Below are 24750 nucleotides of genomic sequence, written 5' to 3' on the forward strand. Positions count from 1 at the left end.
CGACGCCCGCAAGCTGTTCTACGGTTAATTTGCTCGCAAGGTACAAATGGACTCCGGCAACGAGTACTTTTTCCACAATTTTATTTGCTATTCAGATGATTCTTCATCCGATTATGAGGAGATTATGACTGTTGCTTTGGTCGTCCATGACCACCTTAGTAGGTAGCGACCGATCTTCAGGGGTCGATCCCGGGCACAGTCCATCGTTGGATCGCAACCGAGAGAGGGGCCATTGCCTACTCTAGCAGGACTACTTCGAGTCTCCCAACCCGCTCTTCATTGAGAGGGTGATGGCTAGACATGTATTCAACCATATCTGGGAGGGGGTGATGGCGTACGGTAAGTATTTCGAGTGCAAGGAGGATGCTTGCATACGGAGTTTCCGGTGATCTCATTTATGAGTATGTCTGAACGAGCGAGTCCACGTGCCTAGACTCCATGTATAGGTTCTGCAAGGCTGTGATAGCAGTGCTTGGCCCGGAGTACTTGAGAGAGCCAACTGCCGCAGATACAACCTGATTGTTGGCAATCAATGCCAGCAGGGGCTTTTTTGGGGATGCTTGGTAGTATAGATTATATGCACTAGGAGTGGAAGAACCACCCTTCTACTTGGCAGGGGCAGTATATATAGGGGCCATGTCAAAGCTTGCACTATCATACTTGAGGCCGTGGTTTCACAAGATCTCTGGATTTGGCACTCTTTCTTCGGCATGGCTGGATCTCACAACGATATCAACGTGCTTTAGTGCTCTCCGGTGTTTGCAAGGCTTGCAGAAGGCAACTGCCCGGAGGTCAATGTTGAGATCAATGGCCAGCACTACAACAAAGAGATTTGCCCAAGAGTAAGAGAGTGCTAGGAAGGATGTGGAGCGTGACTTTGGTGTTCTTCAATATCGATGGTGCATCATACGGTATCCCGTTAGAACTTGGAGCACCAGGAAGTTCGTGGGAGGTGATGACTGCTTGTGTGATTATGCACAATATGACCATAGAGGATAAGCGCCCGTAACGTAACTACGACCAAGGGTTTCAGTTTCAGGGTGAAAATGTTGTGCCTCAGCATGAAGGAGCGGCAATGTTTGCGCAGTTTCATCGAATTTCATCATCAAATGCATGATTGGGAACTCACAGTCAACTGCAAGATGAGATTTAATTGAGCATATGTGGACTCACATTGACAACAAGTATAGATGTATCGGATATCTTTTCTTTCAAATCTATTTAAGACAATTTAATTTTTATTTGACCTGTAAACTACGAGATATTTATTTGGTTGTCAAACTATGAGATATTGCATTTTGTTTGAGTTCCAATGTTGCAAAAAGAGCCAAAAATAGCCGCATCACGGTTGCGAGGACGAAAAATGCGTCTGCACATCGGGTGCATGGCAGACGTAGACGGAAAAGGGGACGGACGAGCCGATCCAAACGAACGAAGAGCGGACAAAGCACATGTTCTCATTTGGGTCCCCGCGTTGAAGTTGCTCTAACCAGCTGCCCCTTTCCCAGTTCCGCCCACGTCGCGACTTACTTTTTACCTGGATATAGCTCGACAGCAAAAGCAAAAGCACCACACGATCGCGCACGTACCATCTGCTGGAGTGAGAGTGAGAGCGAGATCACTGACTGATGAGTCTGACACGCGCGCACGTTGCGGTGAGATGCCGGACAAAGTACATGTGATGTGGGCGTGCATGGGCGAAGTACTGGCTACAGTAGCTAGCTAGCTAGCCTGCCTAGCAAGCATACATGGGAGGGACGGACGGGACCCTGCTCGGCCATTCCATTTGTAGCCTTCCTCATGTTTCCATCTACCGACTGCTACCCATCACCCGATCACCCTCTCCTGCCTCGCATCTGCAGTGCCTACCTTCTCTTCTTCTTCCTCCTCCATTATTAAAGCCCTCCTCGCCCTCTCCGCCTCTCCGATCACCTACTCGTCCGAGCCTCTCCAAGATGACGGTATGCCGTCAGCGCCTCCCTCCCTTGCTTCCTCGATCCCCCAGGATCTTTCTTTCTTTCTTCCTTCCTTTCTTTCTTTCTTTACTGGTTCAATGCTGGCTATAGCGATTCTAACTCCACGACCCTCTCCTCTTGTTCGCAATTCTCCATTTCATTTTGTCCGTGACGAGCGCTAATTTGTCGGTGACTTGTGTTTTTCATTGATGAAACATTTTCATCAACGTCAAGTTTTCTTCAGTTAATTCTCTTAATGCAAATAGCAATTCCGTTCATCAATCCCTCTTGTGCTCTTGGTTTTAACAGCTCCTTGGTTGGATGCACCGGAAGCTGCGAAGTAATAACGACGTGTTCAAAGAGTTCAACACCGCCGGAGGTACGCTCGCTGTACTATCGATCGATGCACTCGTTTACTCACCGAAAGTGCCTGCTTTTTGTATAATGATCTTTTGGTCATGCTTCCGGTCTAATAGATGGCAGTAGTATGACCGTTTGATCCACGTAAATCGTATCCACATGATTTTTAAGATACACCCAAGTTTTCCTTAGATATTGGAAGGACACCACTTTTGGCCTCTGCACTGCACCAAGGGTGCACATAACCAATTAATACATGTTAAAATATATTGCCCACCTTTCTTTATTAGTTTGAACTTTTGTATGAATTGGTTAGCGTACAAATTCAATGCTATGAGCCAAGTATATATACTGGTAGTACGACAGTCTGATCCATCATACTAAATACTCCCTCCGTCTTATAATGTAAGACATTTTTTGACACTGCACTAATGTCAAAAAGGGTATTACATCATGGGACGGAGGGAGTAGTTTCTACGTGGTTTTGAAGATACATCCAAGTTTTTCTTAGATAGTGGAAGGACGATACTTTGAGGCTCTGCACTAGCCCAAGGGTGCACATAAACAATTACCACGGACCAAATATATATGGGTAGATATGAGACACAAGCGTCAACGACATTTTTAGCGGCTTCAAAAATTGAATTGGGATAGACATGGATAACTTGGAGAACCGAGCAATAGCCCAATGGTAAGGTTGCAGTCGCGCTTCCTTTCTGACCGGGGTTCGACTCCCGTCGAAAGTGAATTTTCGGTGTCTCACCCAGGTGGGCTTTATCTTAATATATTTTCGACAGAGCTCCTCCTCCATTGGATCTCAATACATGCATCATTTGATAGGATAATTGGTACGTGAAGGGTGGATCATTGCCGTTAGTGTACAAGTTGCACACCGCAGATTTGAACAGTATATATTATGGACCACCCAGGGAAATCTATGCACGTTGATTTGCCATCTTGCGCTTGGTCGCATTGGGCATGGCAAACCCGGCCTACACACATGCCACTCCTTTCCAGCTTGAGCACCCCTATCATTCCATAGATATAGATAGTACGGAGTGTTTCTTTATAGATAGATACTCCAACCAACACCAACGTTGTTCAGTCTATTTTTTTCTTCTCTTTCCAAATGCCCGTGTGTATTCCTGGATCACGAGGGCATATTCTCACAGAGATGATTGGCCCTACGCACGACGACGTTGTCGACCATTATACAACTGGGGATTGGTGGCCTAGGAACCTGTTTGGCATCACTGTGAGCAACCAGTGTTGCTCTGTCTCATAGTTTGGCTAGCCAATTTTTCTTCTAGTTTTATCAAATAAATCATAAATTTTGTTTAGCAAAATTAAAGCAAGTTCAGTGTGCTCTTAGGACCATTGCTCCGTCATTTCTAACAATCAAAGGCGTCAAGCCTTTATACATGCATGTCCATTGGCGTCTCTATTTTGTTTTGAACGTGGAGTTACGAATGCCACATGATTAACAATTGAAATGGTCTATCTCACCAAAAGAAAAAAAAATGTTGAAATGATTCAGCAAGTGCTTGGCTCTTAATGTGTTCAGTGCAGGTGGGGCCTGCAACTGCATCGCTGGACTAGCCTCACCGGACGATGAGTACTACGGTGATGATGCTTTCGTCGCCAACAATCCTTCACCGCCGGTCAACGCCGACGACCTCTTCACCTTCGGCGGCAGTGGCCTCCTCACCATTGGCACGCTAGGCTTCGCCGCCGTTAACATTCCTGGAGAACATGAGGGTGATGGAGATTATGACGTCGATGATGAAGACTGTGTCGACATTGACCTTGACAGCATCGATGGCACCATCGGGGAAGTTGATAATGGTGATGTTGAGGATGGTGCCGCCACACCTACCTTCACCTTCCCCCAGCTTGAGGCTACCGCCACCGAGAAGGTGATGGTCACCGTCGAGGCGATCGCGGAGAAAGATGATGTCGCCACCACGGAGGACGACCTCATGTTGGTGAGCGCTGAGTTGGAGAAGTTCCTCGGGGGCAGCAACGTGCCGTCGGCGCGAGTGAGCTTCGCCATGGGGATCGATTGCCCATTGCAGGGCTTCCTACTTGGTTCCCCAGTGTGCAGCGACACTGAATCATGGCCAGAGAAGCCAAACGGCGGTGGACGTCGTGCCTCGCTTGGTGAGCTGTTCATGCGGACACGCTTCACGGAAGAGAAGGGGGCCCTGGTCGCCGTCCAAGAGAGCGAGGATGGTGGGGAAAGGGAGGAAGGGCAAGTAGGGAAAGGCGGAGACGGCGGTCACAAAAGGACGAAGAAGTGGAGGGTGAAGGATGAGAAAGGCGCTGGCGGTGACGGAGTGCCAGCCAGTGCAACGGCCAAGAGCAAGTTTCAAAAGGTACACTTCTTGTTCCTCGTTTCCTTTGGCACATCGTCTATAAATTAGACAAATTAATTGATCTTTGGCTGTAAATTACTCTACCTTTTGTTAATTCCTAAACATCAACATTATTGTTTGAGTTTCTCTCTTTGGGCTTTGACCATTGCATATGTGTTACGTTCTGTATGACTGGTCAATATGTTTTAACCATTTTTGCTATTTTTCAGTCCATTGAAATATTTCTGTGTCTCAACTAGATTTTTGGAAATACAATTTGGTTTAATGAGCACTGCAACTTGCACTTTGAACCGATCCTAAGACATAGGCAGGCCATATTCTCACGTCACAATAACATCATCCCTACTTACTGTATCACTATACGTTGCACTAAGTTTTCAAATTAAAAACACAAGTAGTTAAATTATAGCTTAATTGAACATTTTAAGCAGTTACCTAGCTAGTTATCAAAATTGAAAAATAAACTGAGTTTATTTGGAATATTTATGTATTTATGAATCTAAAACATTGCCAATCGATGAAAATCAGGGACGAAAAGGAAGAAAAAAAACCATTAGACCTAATTATTTGATGGATCTTTCAGTAGAATTATCAGAAATGATTATGATCTTTTGTCCAATCAATCACCTCTGAGCATGTTACAGTTTCAAAAGAAAAAAAATCATTGTCTGTTTTCTTTGGCAGTTTGCTTTAGGGTTCAGCATAGGTGTGTTGGAAATTGGTCCAACAGTACTTAACAATTCACTTATATATAGTTAATGAATTACCAAGCAAAAGATCAAAGCAGCACTGAAAGTCCTATTACTGATCAGAAGAGACCTTGCAATTAGATGATCTAGTGCTCCTCTATATCCCACTGCTTCAGTAATATCATTTCGTTTCAACCATCATTATCATAATTATTAGTTATGTTCCCATGGGAAACGTCCATTCCAATCTAGCTTCTAATCAATGCGTACCGCTGTCATGTGCCAACTAGGTATTGTCAACTTGTTGGTAAAAGTGGGCGCATTGAGTTGACATGGCAATTTGTTTGCAAACTCCTGTCTAATGCTATCTTTATGCATACCAACTTTCTTGATGGACCATTTCATTTGTCAGTTTATCCTTAGCCACTTAAGAAAGATGCCTGGCCTGATCCTTTGACATGATGCTTTAAATTGGAATATATGTTTTATTTTTCGAGGGAGAGTTCATTCAAAGGAAGAAGTGCTAATTTGCTCATGTGTGTTGCAGATCCTGAAAATCTTCCACAGGAAAGTCTACCCTGAAAGCACTATGCTGACCAAGAAGAACCGCAAGCGGGGTACCCCAGACAACGGCGGCGGTGGCGGTGCCACCAACGAGTCGGTGCCCTCACCGACTCCGAAGAAGACCGGGCCACGCAGGCTGAGCTTCGGCTGCTGCTGCACGAAGCGCTCCTTCAGCGCCTCCCTTGTTGACGACGGCGGTGAGGAGCTCAACGGCGACAAGAGTGGCCACTGGATCAAGACCGACGCAGACTGTGAGTGCAATTAATTAATATTGCCTTCTCTTTCTCTTTCTAGTGGATCAGTCAGTGTTAATAATAGTGCTTGTGCATGCCCATCATTCATTCTCGAAACCACCTAGCATGCATGCACAGTAACAACCTTTCCCATCACTGAAATGGACACTTGACAGTGAGATATTCCCTACTATTTTTGGAGAACGTTCAAGAATTAGCCAGCTATATCAATCTAGCATATGCACAGTAATCCCATCACTAAAATGGATAAAGACCGACGCAGACTGTGAGTGCAATTAATTAACAGTGTTTTTTTTTCTAAATTATTAGTGCTGGTGCATGCCCATCATTCATTCTCGAAACAACCTAGCATATGCATGTATAGTAATCAATTGTTCTTTCCCATCACTCAAATGGACACTTGACAGCGAGATATTCCCTACTATTTTTGGAGAATGTTCAAGAATTAGCTAGCTAGCATGCATAGTAACCCCATCACTAAAATGGACACTTGACAGTGAGAGATATGTTCCTTACTATCATTTGGAGAATCTCCAACCAGATACCACTGTATGCGCTGTACTTACACTCGACCTGTACGTCTTTGTGACTTTGATGATGCAGACCTGGTACTGGAATTATAGATGGATGCAAGGAAGCAGGAAGAATCAACAACTGTTGGCCTGAACGTGATGATGAACGAATGGAGCATATATAGTGAGTATGTATCATATGTGTTTTCCAATCCTTATCCCCCTGAATGTGTTGTATGTGTCAAGAGCATAAAGAGGGAAAACGACTGTGAAATTATATCAATCAAGTGTGTGGTGATGTGTACATGTCCCTGTGGGCTTGTGACAGAGATCACCACGACGTGTACTAAGATTTGATTTGCCTCCTGTTGATGCGATTGGTGCTTTGAGAACTTAGCTGATGACCTTGTGTGGGTGCAACAGTAGTAGGGCCTGCTCTTTCTTTGCTTCCTCTTGAATGAACTCTTATTAGTGGATTGCTTGCATTGCATGATTGGAGAGATTGCTTTCAGGCTGGTTGGTGCGTAGGCTATTCCAGGTCATCTCGTGCCGGCCTGGGCCTAGCTATCTAGCCGCCAATGACAAGTACGCACTCAAATCCAAACGATAGGAGCACACTTACTTGGCCGTGTTTTCTGATTGATCTCGTGAGTCGTGTGCTGCTGATCTACCCATCATGTAGCTGATGGCAAAGGTATATGTAGTGGAGGCAACGGGACATGTAGCTGATTTTAGGACCAGGCGTCCGGGCCTAACTAAGCATGAATGCCTGAAGGCCCTCTTTGTGATTAATTATCGGTTTTGCTATAACTCATCTAGCTGAGTTCTAGTTATGTCTCATTCACCTTTATAGCCATTGATGATATTATAAAATGCGTGTGTGTTGACATAGGTTGTAGTACTAGGTTTGTATATGTTTTTGTTTTTCAGGTGACTGAGATCAAATTATATCTCATCTAGATGAGTTCTAGGCACTTCCATCAATTATTAGGGGGAATGGGGTTGAAGAGGACTAGATCTCTTGCAAGTCAAAATCCCCCTCAATCTCTCCAATTCCATCGGATTTGGTCTAACAGTTTGAAAACTCACTGGGTAGCAAAATATAGATCAGAGGTTCGGTCTAAATATACCCTTGATCCAACCTGCACCGTAGCCATCACTAGTGCTCTGCGTATGCACGCATGTTTAAATTACATAACTATAAGGATCCAATCTGAATCTATATATATAGCAGTGTGCGATGTTGGCTTTTCATCGCTAGAACAAATCACCGGAGAGCTGATATACGTACGTGCAATGCTTGTACGCAAGCAAGCAGGCAGCCTGGTTAATTGATGAACAGTGCCTTAGCACATGCACACCTAGCCACGAACGTATGTAGTGAACTTGGCTTGACTAGCGACCACAGGATCGATCGATCTCTACGGGAACTCTCGACGTAACTTTGGCGAACGGAAATAACTGACCGGGACGAGACTTTGTTGATAGCTACAGGAGCGTGTCGCTCCTGGGCTTTTTTCTTTGTATTGCTTTTTCGTTTTTTTTTTTACAAGGTCTGGGGGTACACGCATATATATATGCTGAACATAGCCTAAGAGCAAACCTAGTCGGCTACTACCTGTATTTGGAGTACTACTCGGATGCTAATACAAGTACTACTCGGACTCTATTGCACCATCGTGTTTAGCTCTCACATGCGATACATGTATAAAAGGAATCCCAAAACCGACTAGCATAACATTGAACGACACAAGCCAAGATCGAACAAATAATCTCATAGATAGGAAACGGCAATTTTATCAAGGCTTATATATAACTCTGAGTCAAACGTTACTCTGTACGTACTACTAGTTCTCTGATCTATATGACCCAAATTAGGGTGAAGCTTGACCTTAATACCATGTATGCTAGGAATAAAGCTGAAGGTCTCCATGCTAGACTACACTTTATCGGCTAGCAATCCGGAGGGAGGACCCACATGCCAGTTAAAGAACGAGGACTGTCATAATTCCTGCTGATTTGATCCGCCGCATGGCATGCTCACTGCTTTCGCCTAGTGTAGGACATATATGCTCACCGTGGTCGTCCAACTTCACCAAGTATGTCACGTTGTCAGAGTAGATGCAGTTGCTTTGCACCTCGCTGCGCCTCACTGACGGCACATACACCGACTTGGACCACATTTTCGCCATGATCCTCCATGAGTAGCACGTGGGAGTAGCATGAGCTATGCTATGGACATCAGGTTATGTGGTCATCCAAGTTGATGACAACAGTACAACATGCTTGTGTTTCGGTCAGGATTGTTGTTACTACACAATCTACAGTCATACCGTTATATGATTTGCATGCATGCTTGAATCACATAAGAACTCAATCTGAATAGAAAGTTAATCACGTTCAAAACACGTAAAGATATTAATCAACATAACTAAACCAAGACTGAATTAAAAAAAATTGTATGTCACAAGACAATATACAAACCATGCTACACAAATTGCGCGACTATTTTAACAAGGCATATATATCTTATAATAAAATGCATATTTATATATTATTGGTATTTCCACAACATATATGTTCCAATTTATGTTAAATGTTGGCCTTAGACACCAGGGATAAAATAAAAAAGATGCCACCTCGGACCATTCTTTTTATTTTGAAAGAAAGGGGGGATCCCCTCGATTTCATTAACGAAACCAAATATCTATCATTACAGCCAAAACGCAGACCAACAGCTAGAACCAAACATCTCCCACATCACACATAATTTGTGTTTCCAGAACTTTCCACCTCAGACCATTCTTGATCGGCTAGATGTTTGGAGGGAGAACCCATATGCGACATGAAGCGTGATTAGCTACATAACAGGCAGCTGATTTGATACTCCACATGGCGTCGTCATATACATGGTCAACTTGGTCATCCAAGCAAGTTGAATCTGTGAGATCGTCGGTATAGATGCAGTTTCTCTGCACCCTGCCGCATCCAACAGCCGCCGTGTACACTGTCTTGGACCACATCTCCCCTAAAAATAAGGCGTTGTCACCCAAGCTCGTTACCTCCTCCCACCTATGAGTGCACTCCGTCGTTAAAGTTGATTCGTTAGCAAGTTGAAACACTTTAAAATAAGGCGCACAAAAATTCCTCACAACCATCGCCAGCTTGCCATGCAACTCAATGATGTAGTTTCGACACACGGCAATGTCACTAAGATTTTGGATCGGAAGCCGGTGAGGTTTGCAAGTGATTACCGGCCTGCCGTCTTTGTTCACACCTATTTCAAACTTGACTAGGTCCTGAAAGAAGGTAAGGCCATAGAGTCGTCCATTGTAGAATATGATGTCCTTAAGTCTCGGCCGATCAAGTTGTTTCACTGTCCACATGTTGTCCTTACAATCAACCCGGCGGATGGCGATGCCGCATTGGGGGATGATGGTCGCCGGCATGCATCCACTTCTGGTGGGGGATTCCGAGAAGACAACCTTTTGGATTATGTAGCTCGAGCGGCTGGACGTGACTGTTCTCATGTCCTTTGCAGGGAGTGGCACCTCAACACCGGACAAGAGGTTCACGACCGCAAGCTCCATGTCGTGTCCGAGCATGGCGACCCAGCCGCGGTCGTAAGCTCCCACAAACCGCTTTCCGATCACTTTGCTCGGCAGAGGGATGTGCAAGAACTGGTCATCCTCAGGACAGTATATGTTCTTCGTCTTGACGTCATCGACGCCATTGTCGCACGATGAGGAGAAGAGAAGCCACGGTATAGTGGGCGGAGCCATGTGCCGCGGCGCGATTGCAGAGGCTCGCCACGACCTGCAAACGGCGGCAAAGCGGATGCGGTGGAGCAAGCCGGGGACTTTGACGTAGACCACATGGAGGAGGTCGCCGGGGAGATCGGACCAGTTGTGTGTTGACGTCATCAGTGGCTCGCTCTGTCCGATGCTAGCTAGATACACGGCGCCGCCGCCGGCGGCCTACGTCGATTTGCGCCCACGAATTGAGGACCTGTTTGATTGATTGAGGTCGGATCGATCAATTACAACCGTGAGTAACACATACTAGTACGTACATATATGTTCTCAAAGTCAAAGCAAAGCATGGATGGCTGCGGCCGGACACGGAGACCGTATTCCGTACGAACATACTAGCTGCAAGCAAAGTACACGTGTACGCGTGTGTTTTCTGCATCGTCGAGGAAATTCATTTAAGTTGTCTCCGTTGAGCTTCTTGTCGCAAAAAAAAAAGAGGAAATTCATTCAAGTTGTCTCCGTTGAGCTTCTTGTATTGAGTCCCGACCGGTAGGAAGAGTACATGTTGGGTTTAAAAAACGAAAAACGATCAGAAAACTAGTAGTGTTTTCTCTGTCAAAAATTAAGTTTAGTCGTGTTGATTAACATTTTCGTCTTGTATTTTTAGGGGAAATCTTCTCATCTTGTTGTCGATAGAGATGCGTTATATTCATCTTCATAGGCGACTCAGAACGGAATTGCCCCTCATCGTCCGGATGGGTGACACGGGAGGCGATATCAATCTGTTTTTTCTGCGGCCTATCTCTCTTATCTCTCTCCCCTCGCTGCCACCGCCAGGCAAAGCCCCTGCGGACGATGGTGGTGGTGTGGCCGCGTGGCCCCGGTGGTTCCACAACGGCGACTCAACGCGAGTAGCAGCGACTGTAGCACGGCATCGATCTCTGATCATATTTCAACAGCGAGCACAAGCAACAGCAAAACGGGGCTGCAGCAGATGCAGATGCGGGACGTGCGCGCCTCGATCAGGGTGCACTCGTTCGGTGGTGTGACCCTAGAGTGGCCCACTGCTCGCTTCGGGCGTCGTGGCCATTTGAGCCACACTGCATCTGTGGTTCTACATCGGCGTGCCACGTGATTTGCTTGACGGAGGTCAAGCGCTTTGTTTTTTTTTTGAGGGAAACTAGGGATTTTATTCATTGATCAGAACATTCGGAATACAAATAATGTTTGGAAGGATCCCTAGCCACATATGGCGACCTTCCGGAAGCGACGAAGCTGCCTTGGACAAGGCATGGGCTTTAAAATTCGCCTCCCTAACCTCAAAACGAAAAGTAACTCACGAAGGCTGTAAGGTCCTGGCCATGTTCCACGGCCCAATGGGCCTCGGGAGGGTTCTCTCCGCTGAGGTGGCACGTGGCAGTCAGTTGTGGTGTGCTCTACAATGAGTGCTGCTTTGACATAACGATGACCGCACCTCCGAATGCAGGAACAACGAGTTCACCTCCGATGACGATCATGCCAGAGGCAGATATATTAGGGAGAAGCTGCTGCGAGGTGGTGCGAGGTGTCGCCTTCGTTCAGGGGGGGCTGATGTGGAGTTCCGTGGTGCCAAATCTGAACCGGGGCTGCGGAAAGATGACCAGTTTCAGTCTGGCCGGGATGGCAGCTGGGGCGGTGGCGGCTTTGGCAATGGTGGCAGATCTAATTCTTTCAATAGTGCTGGTGGGGGCAACAGGAATGCCAGAAACTTCGCAAGAACGAGGTGTCCAACAATTCTTCTTGACAAAAGAAAAAAAAACTACGAGATGCTGGCTTCTTCTGGATCTGGCAAGGCTCGTCTTCTTCGGCTGCGGCCGCTGACTGCTTCAAGTGTGGGTGCCTCGGCCATTACAACCAGATTGTCCCAACCCCCCTCTCCGTTTCCTATTTAAAGCGAAAGGTCATTCAGTCGGTAACTGTGATGCTCATGCGGCAGCACCGCAGCTGAAGATGGTGGGACCTGGCATCCATGGGGATGGCTACTTCCATCTTTAGTTGCCGGAGTAGGTCACGGAGCCGGCGGTAGCCAATCCTTTGCTTGTTACATCAATCCTTCTGGAATCGGGTTCGATCTCAGTTGAGGCACTTGTGTCGGAGCTCAATTCCCTCATGGAAGTTGAAGATTGGGATTCGGGTATTTCTCAACTGTCTGTGCAAGAATTCCATGTGCGCTTGCCAAACAAGCAAAGCCCGCGTCTATACCTCAAAAGTGGTGGTATTCCGATTTCTAAGCTCAAAGTGTTGTTCACGGAGCCGACGGCCGATGCAGAAGTGTGTTGTATTCTCCAAGAAGTTTGGGCGAAATTCTTGGGAATTCCAAACATCCTCCAACCATTTGGCAAAGTGGAAGTGGTGCATGAGCTATCGTTGATCAAGGCTGGGTCAGTGAGGGGTGTTGATCCTCTGCGTCAATTCCCCCAAACTCCTCTGCCGCAATGAGATTTTTATGAACAAAAGGGTACATCATCATGTGCGAGCCTAAACTTTCAAAAAAGGGAGGCTCGGTCCCACCCCTCATCAACCTCCTCCCAAGGCCCCCGAAGATGAAGATGAGGAAGACATCGGTCGTGACCCCAATCCTAAATACAAGAGCGCTTTCCCAACCAGTGGATGGCTCAGCGGCGACTATATCCCCTAAAGATAAAACTTCGGTGGGTAACCAGGGCTCTTCAGTCAAGACCTCCAAGGCTGGGTTAGCCTCCTCTCCTGCTTCATCGCGTGGGAGGTCAGCGTCCCGCAAGATGCCCATCCCCCATTATTTAGCATCTGAACTTGACCAATACGGATCACATATCTCTCCACATGGGCTCTCGCCAGCTGCAAAATTCTTGATGTCTGCTCCTATGTTATGTGACTCGTCTATTCCTTTCAATGAAGCTCTCGACTTTGTGTGCTCCAAACAATCGTCTCCGGTGGTCAATATCTCGTCTTCACCTAAATCCCAAGAAGTGGATCGAAAGATCTCACCTGACAAAGCAGCCAAGCTCCCGCAAGAGTTACGTGAAGCCTTAGGCTGGGCTAGCCCTGACAATTGGGACTTCTGCGCCTCCAAGATGTAGGCCAGAGAAGACAAGGATGAAGGTGTATCGAAAAAATGTTGACCATCTATTAAAAAAAAGTAGATATAGTATTTGAAAAATGTTACTCAAACATTCAAAGAAATGTTAAATGTGTACTGAAAAAATGTTGCCCATATATTTAGAAAATGTTAATAGAGCATTTGAAAAATGTTAAATGTATATTTAAAAAATGTTGACCATATATCGATAAATGTTAATCTTCTACCGAAAACTGGAGAGAAAACAAAAGTAAACCAATGAAAAACAAGAAAAACAAAAAAAATGAAAAAAAAGCGAGCGAAAAACCGAAAAGGAAACAAATGAAAAAAAGGAAAATAAAAAATCTAGTAAAACAGAGAAAAAAATAAATAAAACCGATGAAAAACAAGAAAAAACTAAAAGACTGAAATATACAACGTTGTATCTAGTAGATCAGGAGATCTATTTCCGCGCACGACCCTTTTTCTCTAGTTTCTTTCCTTTGGTGCGAAATAGGCCAGGCCGCAATTGTAGAGGCTTAGGAAATCTTCTATATCTAAATATCAGCCACCACTAACTTTTTTTTAACATGCAAGCATGCCACATCATCACACGATATGCATGAGAAAAGAACCACCCCACTATCATATGTCTCTCAACATGCAAGCATGCCACTTCATCATGACATGCATGAAAAAATGACCCATCTCAACATGCAAATATACATGAGAATTTTTATTCTATTATGCTATATATATTTAATAAACATTTTACAACTATATAGTAATCAAACGTAATAAATTATATATGTTTTTAGTTTTAGCTTTTTATATTATCCCTTCAAATATTCATGTTTCAACAGCGAATCACATTAAAATATGTTGCAAAATATTTCTGCAACAATGTGCGGGGTATCATCTACTCCCTCTGTCCCAAAATATAAGAACGTTTTTCATACTACACTAGTGTCAAAAACGTTTTTATATTATGAGACGAAGGGAGTAGTATCCAATAAAAAAGATCAATCAGTGGCAATACAGAGCTCTCGCGGCCGCGGTGCGGTGGGCCGCTGGGCCGAGCGAGGGGGAGATGGGCGCCGAGCCGATGGGATGGATCACCCCGCCGCCGTGGCGGCGAGGAGCGGGTCGGTGGAGTCTATTAGGGAGGGGAAGAGGCTCCCATCCGCGCAGTCCGGCAGGCAGCGGCGATAATCCGGCGAATCCTTGCTTGTCCTTCATTATCTCTGTAACGCCCTCGATGCGGCTATAGCTCCCACGTGTCGAGGCACGACTTAGAGACATAACCGCATTGAAAGCAATGTCGCAAGTCAGGCAATCATTACAACAACCCATGTAATATATAATAAAAGGGGAAGAACATAGTTGGCTTACACTCGCCATGTCACATCAGAGTACATAAATAACATCCATCATACAAGCACTCATGGCCCGACTACGGCGCCAAAATAGAAGAAAAACCCAACATGCGACAAGGCCCTGAATCGAACCCCAACTAGGCACCACTACTGATCATCGGGAAAGGAAACATAATAACGCTGAGAGTCCTCGTCGAACTCCCACTTGAGCTCGTACTCGTCACCTGGAGCGGAAATCACCTGGACCTGCATCTGGATTATAGTATCTGTGAGCCACAGGGACTCAGCAATCTCGCACCCTCGCGATCAAAACTATTTAAGCTTATAGGAATGGATAAGGCAAGATATATGTGGAGCTGCAGCAAGCGACTAGCATATATGTGGTGGCTATCTTATGCAAAAGAGAGCGAGAAGAGGAGGCAAAGCGCGAGCGAGAAGCTAGAAGAACAACCTGCGCAAGCATAACTCCAACACCGTGTCCACTTCCCGGACTCCGCCGAGAAGAGGCCATCACGGCAACACACTCAGGTTGATTCATTTTAATTAATTAAGGTTCAAGTTATCTACAACCGGACATTAACAAATTCCCATCTGCCCATAACCGCGGGCACGGCTTTCGAAAGTTCAATCCCTGCAGGGGAGTCCCAACTTAGCCCATGACAAGCTCTCACGGTCAACGAAGGAAAGACCTCCACCCGAGACACACCGATCAGACTCGGTAACCCGGTTACAAGACACTTCGACAGGTTAAAACAAGACCAGCAACACCGCCCGAATGCGCCGACAAATGCCGATAGGAGCTGCACATATCTCTTTCTCAGGACAAATGCCGAATGAGCAAGACGTCGGGTAGGCCAGCCCAGAGTTTCCCCTGGTAGCCTCGGACATTGCTCGGTTGGACCAACACTCAGAGGAGCACTGGCCCGGGGGGTTAAAATAAGATGACCCTTGAGTCTGCAGAACCCAAGGGAAAGAAAAGGCTAGGTGGCGAATGGTAAGACCAATGTTGGGCATTGCTGGAAAAGCTTTAATCAAGGAGAAATATCAAGGGGTTCCCATTATAACCCAACCGCATAAGGAACGCAACAATCCGGGAACATAACACCGATATGACGGAAACTAGGGCGGCAAGAGTGGAACAAAACACTAGGCGAGAGGCCGAGCGTTCCACCCTTTACCAAGTATATAGATGCATTAAGATAACATAGCAAAATAATGATATCCCAACAAGTAAATAAATGTTCCAACAAGGAACGGCCTCCAAACTTCACCTGCAACTAGCAACGCTATAAGAGGGGCTGAGCAAAGCGGTAACATAGCCAATCAACGGTTTGCTAGGACAATGGTGGGTTAGAGGTTTGACATGGAAATTTGGGATGCTGACAAGCAAAAGGTAGGCATCATAGCAATGGCATAGCAAAGAGCGAGCAAACTAGCATAGCAAAGATAGTCATGATTGAGGGTATGATCGTGCACAGTTGTCAGGTTGCTGATCTGTTGGGGAACGTTGCAGAAAACAAAAATTTTCCTACTCGTTTCACCAAGATCATCTAGGAGTTCATCTAGCAACGAGTCATCGGATGCATCTACATACCTTTGTAGATGGCGCACGGAAGCGTTCAAAAGAACGGTGATGATGTAGTCGTACTCGACGTGATCCAAATCACCGATGACCAGCGCCGAACGGACGGCACCTCCGCGTTCAACACACGTACGGGACGGGAGACGTCTCCTCCTTCTTGATCCAGCAAGGGGGAAGGAGAGGTTGATGAAGATCCAGCAGCACGACGGCGTGGTGGTGGATGCAGGGCGTCACAGAGCAGGGCTTCGCCTATACTACGAGGGAGAGACGTAACGGGGAGAGAGGGAGGCGCCAGGGGCTGGGTGTGAATCCCTCCTCTCCCCCCACTATATATAGGGGTGCCATGGGGGGCGGCCGGCCCTAGTAGATGAGATCTACTAGGGGGGCGGCGGCCAAGGGGAGGATTCCCTCCCCCCCAAGGCACCTAGGGGTGCCTTCCACCACATGGACTCTTCCATGGTGGAACCCTAGGCGCATGGGCCTATAGGGGCTGGCGCCCCAGCCCACTATGGGCTGGGTCATCCTATTTCAGCCCATGGGGCCCTCCGGGATAGGTGGCCCCACCCGGTGGACCCCCGGGACCCTTCCGGTGGTCCCGGTACAATACCGATAACCCCGAAACTTGTCCCGATGCCGAAACAGCACTTCCTATATATAATTCTTTACCTCCGGACCATTCCGGAACTCCTCGTGACGTCCGGGATCTCATCCGGGACTCCGAACAACATTCGGGTTACTGCATATACATATCTTCACAACCCTAGCGTCACCGAACCTTAAGTGTGTAGACCCTACGGGTTCGGGAGACAAGCAGACATGACCGAGACGACTCTCCGGTCAATAACCAACAGCGGGATCTGGATACCCATGTTGGCTCCCACATGCTCCACGATGATCTCATCGGATGAACCACGATGTCAAGGATTAAACAACCCCGTATACACTTCCCTTTGTCAATCGATATGTTACTTGCCCGAGATTCGATCGTCGGTATCCCAATACCTCGTTCAATCTCGTTACCGGCAAGTCACTTTACTCGTACCGTAATGCATGATCCCGTGACCAGACACTTGGTCACTTTGAGCTCATTATGATGATGCATTACCGAGTGGGCCCAGTGATACCTCTCCGTCATACGGAGTGACAATTCCCAGTCTTGATCCATGTCAACCCAACAGACACTTTCGGAGATACCCGTAGTCTAACTTTATAGTCACCCAGTTACGTTGTGACGTTTGGTATACCCAAAGCACTCCTACGGTATCCGGGAGTTACACTATCTCTGGTCTAAAGGAAAAGATACTTGACATTGGAAAACTCTAGCAAACGAACTATACGATCTTGTGCTATGTTTAGGATTGGGTCTTGTCCATCACATCATTCTCCTAATGATGTGATCTCGTTATCAATGACATCCAATGTCCATAGTCAGGAAACCATGACTATCTGTTGATCAACGAGCTAGTCAACTAGAGGCTTACTAGGGACATGTTGGTGTCTGTTATTCACACATGTATTACGATTTCCGGATAACACAATTATAGCATGAATAGACAATTATCATGAACAAGGAAATATAATAATAATCTTTTATTATTGCCTCTAGGGCATATTTCCAACAGTCTCCCACTTGCACTAGAGTCAATAATCTAGTTACATTGTGATGAATCGAACACCCATAGAGTTCTGGTGTTGATCATGTTTTGCTCTAGGGAGAGGTTTAGTCAACGGATCTGCTACATTCAGGTCCGTATGTACTTTACAAATCTCTATGTCTCCATCTTGAACATTTCATGAATGGAGTTGAAGCGACGCTTGATGTGCCTTGTCTTCTTGTGAAACTGGGCTCCTTGGCAAGTGCAATAGCTCCAGTGTTGTCACAGAAGAGTTTGATCGGCCCCGACGCATTGGGTATGACTCCTAGGTCGGTGATGAACTCCTTCACCCATATTGCTTCATGTGCTGCCTCCGAGGCTGCCATGTACTCCGCTTCACATGTAGATCCCGCCACGACGCTTTGCTTGCAACTGCACCAGCTTACTGCCCCACCATTCAAAATATACACGTATCCGGTTTGTGACGTAGAGTCATTCAGATCTGTGTCGAAGCTAGCGTCGACGTAACCTTTTACGACGAGCTCTTCGTCACCTCCATAAACGAGAAACATTTCCTTAGTCCTTTTCAGGTACTTCAGGATATTCTTGACCGCTGTCCAGTGTTCCTTGCCGGGATTACTTTGGTACCTTCCTACCAAACTTACGGCAAGGTTTACATCAGGTCTGGTACACAGCATGGCATACATAATAGAACCTATGGTGAGGCATAGGGGATGACACTCATCTCTTCTATTTCTTCTGCCGTGGTCGGACATTGACTGAGCTCAATTTCATACCTTGTAACACAGGCAAGAACCCCTTCTTAGATTGATCCATATTGAACTTCTTCAATATTTTATCAAGGTATGTGCTTTGTGAAAGACCTATGAGGCGTCTCGATCTATCTCTATAGATTTTGATGCCTAATATATAAGCAGCTTCTCCAAGGTCCTTCATTGAAAAACTCTTATTCAAGTAGGCCTTGATGCTGTCCAAGAGTTCTATATCATTTCCCATCAAAAGTATGTCATCTACATATAGTATGAGAAATGCTACAGAGCTCCCACTCACTTTCTTGTAAACGCAGGCTTCTCCATAAGTCTGCGTAAACCCAAACGCTTTGATCATCTCATCAAAGCGAATGTTCCACCTCCGAGATGCTTGCACCAGCCCATAAATCGAGCGTTGGAGCTTGCACACCTTGTCAGCATTCTTAGGATCGACAAAAACCTTCCGGCTGCATCATATACAATTCTTCCTTAAGGAAACCATTAAGGAATGCCATTTTGACGTCCATTTGCCATATCTCATAATCGTAGAATGCGGCAATTGCGACCATGTAGAATGTGGCAATTGCTAACATGATTCGGACGGACATTAGCTTCGCTACCGGTGAGAAAGTCTCATCGTAGTCAACCCCTTGAATTTGTCGATAACCCTTAGCGACAAGTCGAGCTTTATAGATGGTCACATTACCATCCGCGTCTGTCTTCTTCTTAAAGATCCATTTATTTTCTATGGCTCGCCGTTCAACGGGCAAGTCAGTCAAAGTCCATACTTCGTTTTCATACATGGATCCTATCTCGGATTTCATGGCTTCTAGCCATTTGTCGGAATCCGGGCCCGCCATCGCTTCTTCATAGTTCGAAGGTTCACCGTTGTCTAACAACATGATTTCCAAGACAGGGTTGCCGTACCACTCTGGTGCGGAACGTGTCCTTGTGGACCTCGAAGTTCAGTAGCAACTTGATCTGAAGTATTGATCATCATCATTAACTTCCTCTCTAGTCGGTGCAGGCACCTCAGGAACATTTTCTTGAGTTGCGCCATTTTCCGGTTCAAGAGGTAATACTTCATCAAGTTCTACTTTCCTCCCACTTACTTCTTTCGAGAGAAACTCTTTCTCTAGAAAGGATCCATTCTTGGCAACAAAGATCTTGCCTTCGGATCTGAGGTAGAAGGTATACCCAAGTTTCTTTAGGGTATCCTATGAAGACGCATTTTTCCGACTTGGGTTCGAGCTTTTCAGGTTGAAGTTTCTTGACATAAGCATCGCATCCCCAAACTTTCAGAAACGACAACTTAGGTTTCTTACCAAACCATAATTCAAACGGTGTCGTCTCAACGGATTTCGACGGAGCCCTATTTAAAGTGAATGCGGCAGTCTCTAAAGCATAGCCCCAAAAAGATAGCGGTAAATCAGTAAGAGACATCATACCGCACCATATCCAATAGAGTGCGATTACGACGTTCGGACACACCGTTACGCTGAGGTGTTCCAGGCGGCGTGAGTTGTGAAACTATTCCACATTTTCTTAAGTGTGTGCCAAATTCGTGACTCAAGTATTCTCCTCCATGATCTGATCGTAGGAACTTGATTTTTTTGTCACGTTGATTCTCAACCTCACTCTGAAATTCCTTGAACTTTTCAAAAGTCTCGGACTTGTGTTTCATTAAGTAGACATACCCATATCTACTCAAGTCATCAGTGAGGGTGAGAACATAACGATAGCCACCGCGAGCCTCAACACTCATTGGACCGCACACATCAGTATGTATGATTTCCAATAAGTTGGTTGCTCGCTCCATTGTTCCTGAGAACGGAGTCTTGGTCATTTTACCCATGAGGCATGGTTCGCACGTGTCAAATGATTCATAATCAAGAGACTCTAAAAGTCCATCTGCATGGAGCTTCTTCATGCGTTTGACACCTATGTGACCAAGGCGGCAGTGCCACAAGTATGTGGGACTATCATTATCAACCTTACATCTTTTGGTATTCACACTATGAATATGTGTAGCATTACGCTCGAGATTCATTAAGAATAAACCATTCACCATCGGAGCATGACCATAAAACATATCTCTCATATAAATAGAACAACCATTATTCTTGGATTTAAATGAGTAGCCATCTCGAATTAAACGAGATCCCGATACAATGTTCATGCTCAAACTTGGCACGAAATAACAATTATTGAGGTTTATTACTAATCCCGTAGGTAAATGTAGAGGTAGCGTGCCGACGGCGATCACATCGACCTTGGAACCATTCCCGACGCGCATCGTCACCTCGTCCTTTGCCAGTCTCCGTTTATTCCGCCTGCTGTGAGTTACAAATATGAGCAACGGCACCGGTATCAAATACCCAGGAGTCACTACGAGTACTGGTAAGGTACACATCAATTACATGTATATCAAATATACCTTTTGTTTTGCCGGCCCTCTTGTCTGCTAAGTATTTAGGGCAATTCCGCTTCCAGTGACCGCTTCCCTTGCAATAAAAACACTCAGTCTCGGGCTTGGGTCCATTCTTTGGCTTCTTCCCGGCAGCTTGCTTGCCGGGCGCGGCAAACCTCCTTGCCGTCCTTCTTGAAGTTCTTTTTACCCTTGCCTTTCTTGAACTTAGTGGTTTTATTGACCATCAACACTTGATGTTCCTTCTTGACTTCTACCTCCGCTGATTTCAGCATTGAGAACAACTCAGGAATGGTCTTTTGCATCCCCTGCATGTTGAAGTTCATCACAAAGCTCTTGTAGCTTGGTGAAGCGACTTGGAGGATCTGTCAAAACCGCATCAATCCGGAAGATTAAACTCCCAGCTGAGACAGCGGTTAATGTAACCCAGACATAGTGAGTATGTGGCTCAACTGACAGAACTATTTTTCCTCCACTTACAGCTGAAGGAACTTATCGGAGACTTCATATCTCGATCCGGGCATGAGCTTGAAAAACCATTTTCCAGCTCTTCGAACATCTCGTATGCTCCATGTCTCTCAAAACGCTTTTGGAGCCCCGGCTCTAATAGCTGTAAAGCATGCCGCACTGAACAGGGGAGTAGTCGTCAACACCGTGTCTGCCAAGCGTTCATAACGTCTTGGTCTGTGGGACGGGAGCTTCACCTAGCGGTGCTTGTAGGACATAATCTTTCTTGGCAGCTATGAGGATGATCCTCAGGTTCCGGACCCAGTCCGTATAGTTGCTGCCATCGTCTTTCAGCTTGGTTTTCTCTAGGAACGCGTTGAAGTTGAGGACTACGTTGGCCATTTGATCTACAAGACATATTGCAAAGATTTTAGACTAAGTTCATGATAATTAAGTTCATCTAATCAAATTATTAGAACTCCCACTTAGATTAGACATCCTCTAGTCATCTAAGTTACATGATCCGAGTCAACTAGGCGTGTCCGATCATCACGTGAGACGGACTAGTCAACGTCGGTGAACATCTTCATGTTGATCGTATCTTCTATACGACTCATGCTCGACCTTTCGGTCTTCTGTGTTCCGAGGCCATGTCTGTACATGCTAGGCTCGTCAAGTTAACCCTAAGTGTTTTGCATGTGTAAAACTGTCTTACACCCGTTGTATGTGAACGTATGATATCACACCCGATCATCACGTGGTGCTTAGAAACGACGAACTTAGCAACGGTGCACAGTTAGGGGAGAACACTTCTTGAAATTGTTATGAGGGATCATCTTATTTACTACCGTCGTTCTAAGTAAACAAGATGCAAAACATGATAAACATCACATGCAATCAAATAATAAACGTGACATGATATGGCCAATATCACATAGCTCCTTATCTCCATCTTGGGGCTCCATTGATCATCTTGTCACCGGCTTGACACCATGATCTCCATCATCATGATCCCATCATCGTGTCTCCATGAAGTTGCTCGCCAACTATTACTTCTACTACTATGGCTAACGCGTTTAGCAATAAAGTAAAGTAATTTACATGGCGTTTCTCAATGACACGCAGGTCATATAAAAGAATAAAGACAACTCCTATGGCTCCTGCCGGTTGTCATACTCATCGACATGCAAGTCGTGATTCCTATTACAATAGCATGAACATCTCATACATCACATATAGATCATTCATTATTCATCACAACTTTGGGCATATCATATCACAAACCACTTGCTGCAAAAACAAGTTCGACGTCCTCTAATTGTTGTTGCAAGTTTTATGTGGCTGAATTAGGGTTCTAGCAAGAACGACTTCTTACCTACATTAAAGCCACAACGTGATTTGTCAACTTCTATTTACCCTTCATAAGGACCCTGTTCATCGAATCCGCTCCAACTAAAGTGGGAGAGACAGACACCCGCCAGCCACCTTATGCAACTAGTGCATGTTAGTCGGTGGAACCGGTCTCACGTAAGCGTACGTGTAAGGTTGGTCCGGGCCGCTTCATCCCACAATACCGCTGAAGCAAGAAAAGACTAGTAGCGGCAAGAAAGTTGACAAATCTACGCCCACAACAAATTGTGTTCTACTCGCGCAAGAAGAACTACGCATAGACCTAGCTCATGATGCCACTGTTGGGGAACGTTGCAGAAAACAAAAATTTTCCTACTCGTTTCACCAAGATCCATCTAGGAGTTCATCTAGCAACGAGTCATCGGATGCATCTACATACCTTTGTAGATCGCACGGAAGCGTTCAAAGAACGGTGATGATGTAGTCGTACACGACGTGATCCAAATCACCGATGACCAAGCGCCGAACGGACGGCACCTCCGCGTTCAACACACGTACGGGACGGGAGACGTCTCCTCCTTCTTGATCCAGCAAGGGGAAGGAGAGGTTGATGAAGATCCAGCAGCACGACGGCGTGGTGGTGGATGCAGGGCGTCACAGAGCAGGGCTTCGCCTATACTACGAAAAGGAGACGTAACGGGGAGAGAGGGAGGCGCCAGGGGCTGGTGTGAAATCCCTCCTCTCCCCCCACTATATATAGGGGTGCCATGGGGGGGGGCGCCGGCCCTAGTAGATGAGATCTACTAGGGGGGGCGGCGGCCAAGGGGAGGTTTCCCTCCCCCCAAGGCACCTAGGGGTGCCTTCCACCACATGGACTCTTCCATGGTGGAAACCCTAGGCGCATGGGCCTATAGGGGCTGGCGCCCCAGCCCACTATGGGCTGGGTTTCCCTCCTATTTCAGCCCATGGGGCCCTCCGGGATAGGTGGCCCCACCCGGTGGACCCCCGGGACCCTTCCGGTGGTCCCGGTACAATACCGATAACCCCGAAACTTGTCCCGATGCCCGAAACAGCACTTCCTATATATAATTCTTTACCTCCGGACCATTCCGGAACTCCTCGTGACGTCCGGGATCTCATCCGGGACTCCGAACAACATTCGGGTTTCTGCATATACATATCTTCACAACCCTAGCGTCACCGGACCTTAAGTGTGTAGACCCTACGGGTTCGGGAGACAAGCAGACATGACCGAGACGACTCTCCGGTCAATAACCAACAGCGGGATCTAGATACCCATGTTGGTTCCCACATGCTCCATGATGATCTCATCGGATGAACCACGATGTCGAGGATTCAATCAACCCCGTATGCAATTCCCTTTGTCAATCGATATGTTACTTGCCCGAGATTCGATCGTCGGTATCCCAATACCTCGTTCAATCTTGTTACCGGCAAGTCACTTTACTCGTACCGTAATGCATGATCCCGTGACCAGACACTTGGTCACTTTGAGCTCATTATGATGATGCATTACTGAGTGGGCCCAAGTGATACCTCTCCGTCATACGGAGTGACAAATCCCAGTCTTGATCCATGTCAACCCAACAGACACTTTCGGAGATACCCGTAGTCTACCTTTATAGTCACCCAGTTACGTTGTGA

General features: G+C 46.2%; 1 protein-coding gene across 1 annotated transcript; it reads left to right on the top strand.

Moving 5' to 3' along the window:
* Positions 1-1814: 1814 nt before the first annotated feature.
* On the top strand, positions 1815-7105 carry LOC125515610 (protein LAZY 1). Its single transcript, XM_048681112.1, has 5 exons — positions 1815-1961; positions 2265-2334; positions 3885-4690; positions 5927-6194; positions 6801-7105. The coding sequence occupies exons 1-5, from the start codon at positions 1956-1958 to the stop codon at positions 6818-6820; spliced, it is 1170 nt and encodes a 389-aa protein (XP_048537069.1). The 5' UTR covers positions 1815-1955; the 3' UTR covers positions 6821-7105.
* The last annotated feature ends 17645 nt before the right edge of the window (positions 7106-24750 follow it).

The sequence above is a fragment of the Triticum urartu genome, chromosome 6 (assembly GCF_003073215.2).
Source record: "Triticum urartu cultivar G1812 chromosome 6, Tu2.1, whole genome shotgun sequence".
In the NCBI taxonomy this organism is placed as follows: domain Eukaryota; kingdom Viridiplantae; phylum Streptophyta; class Magnoliopsida; order Poales; family Poaceae; genus Triticum; species Triticum urartu.

Excerpts from the sequence above, each read along its gene's own strand:
- LOC125515610 (XM_048681112.1), top strand. Across the intron at positions 2,335-3,884 it reads AGAGTTCAACACCGCCGGAG|GTGGGGCCTGCAACTGCATC; the intron begins GTACGCTCGCTG and ends TGTTCAGTGCAG. Across the intron at positions 6,195-6,800 it reads GATCAAGACCGACGCAGACT|ACCTGGTACTGGAATTATAG; the intron begins GTGAGTGCAATT and ends TTGATGATGCAG.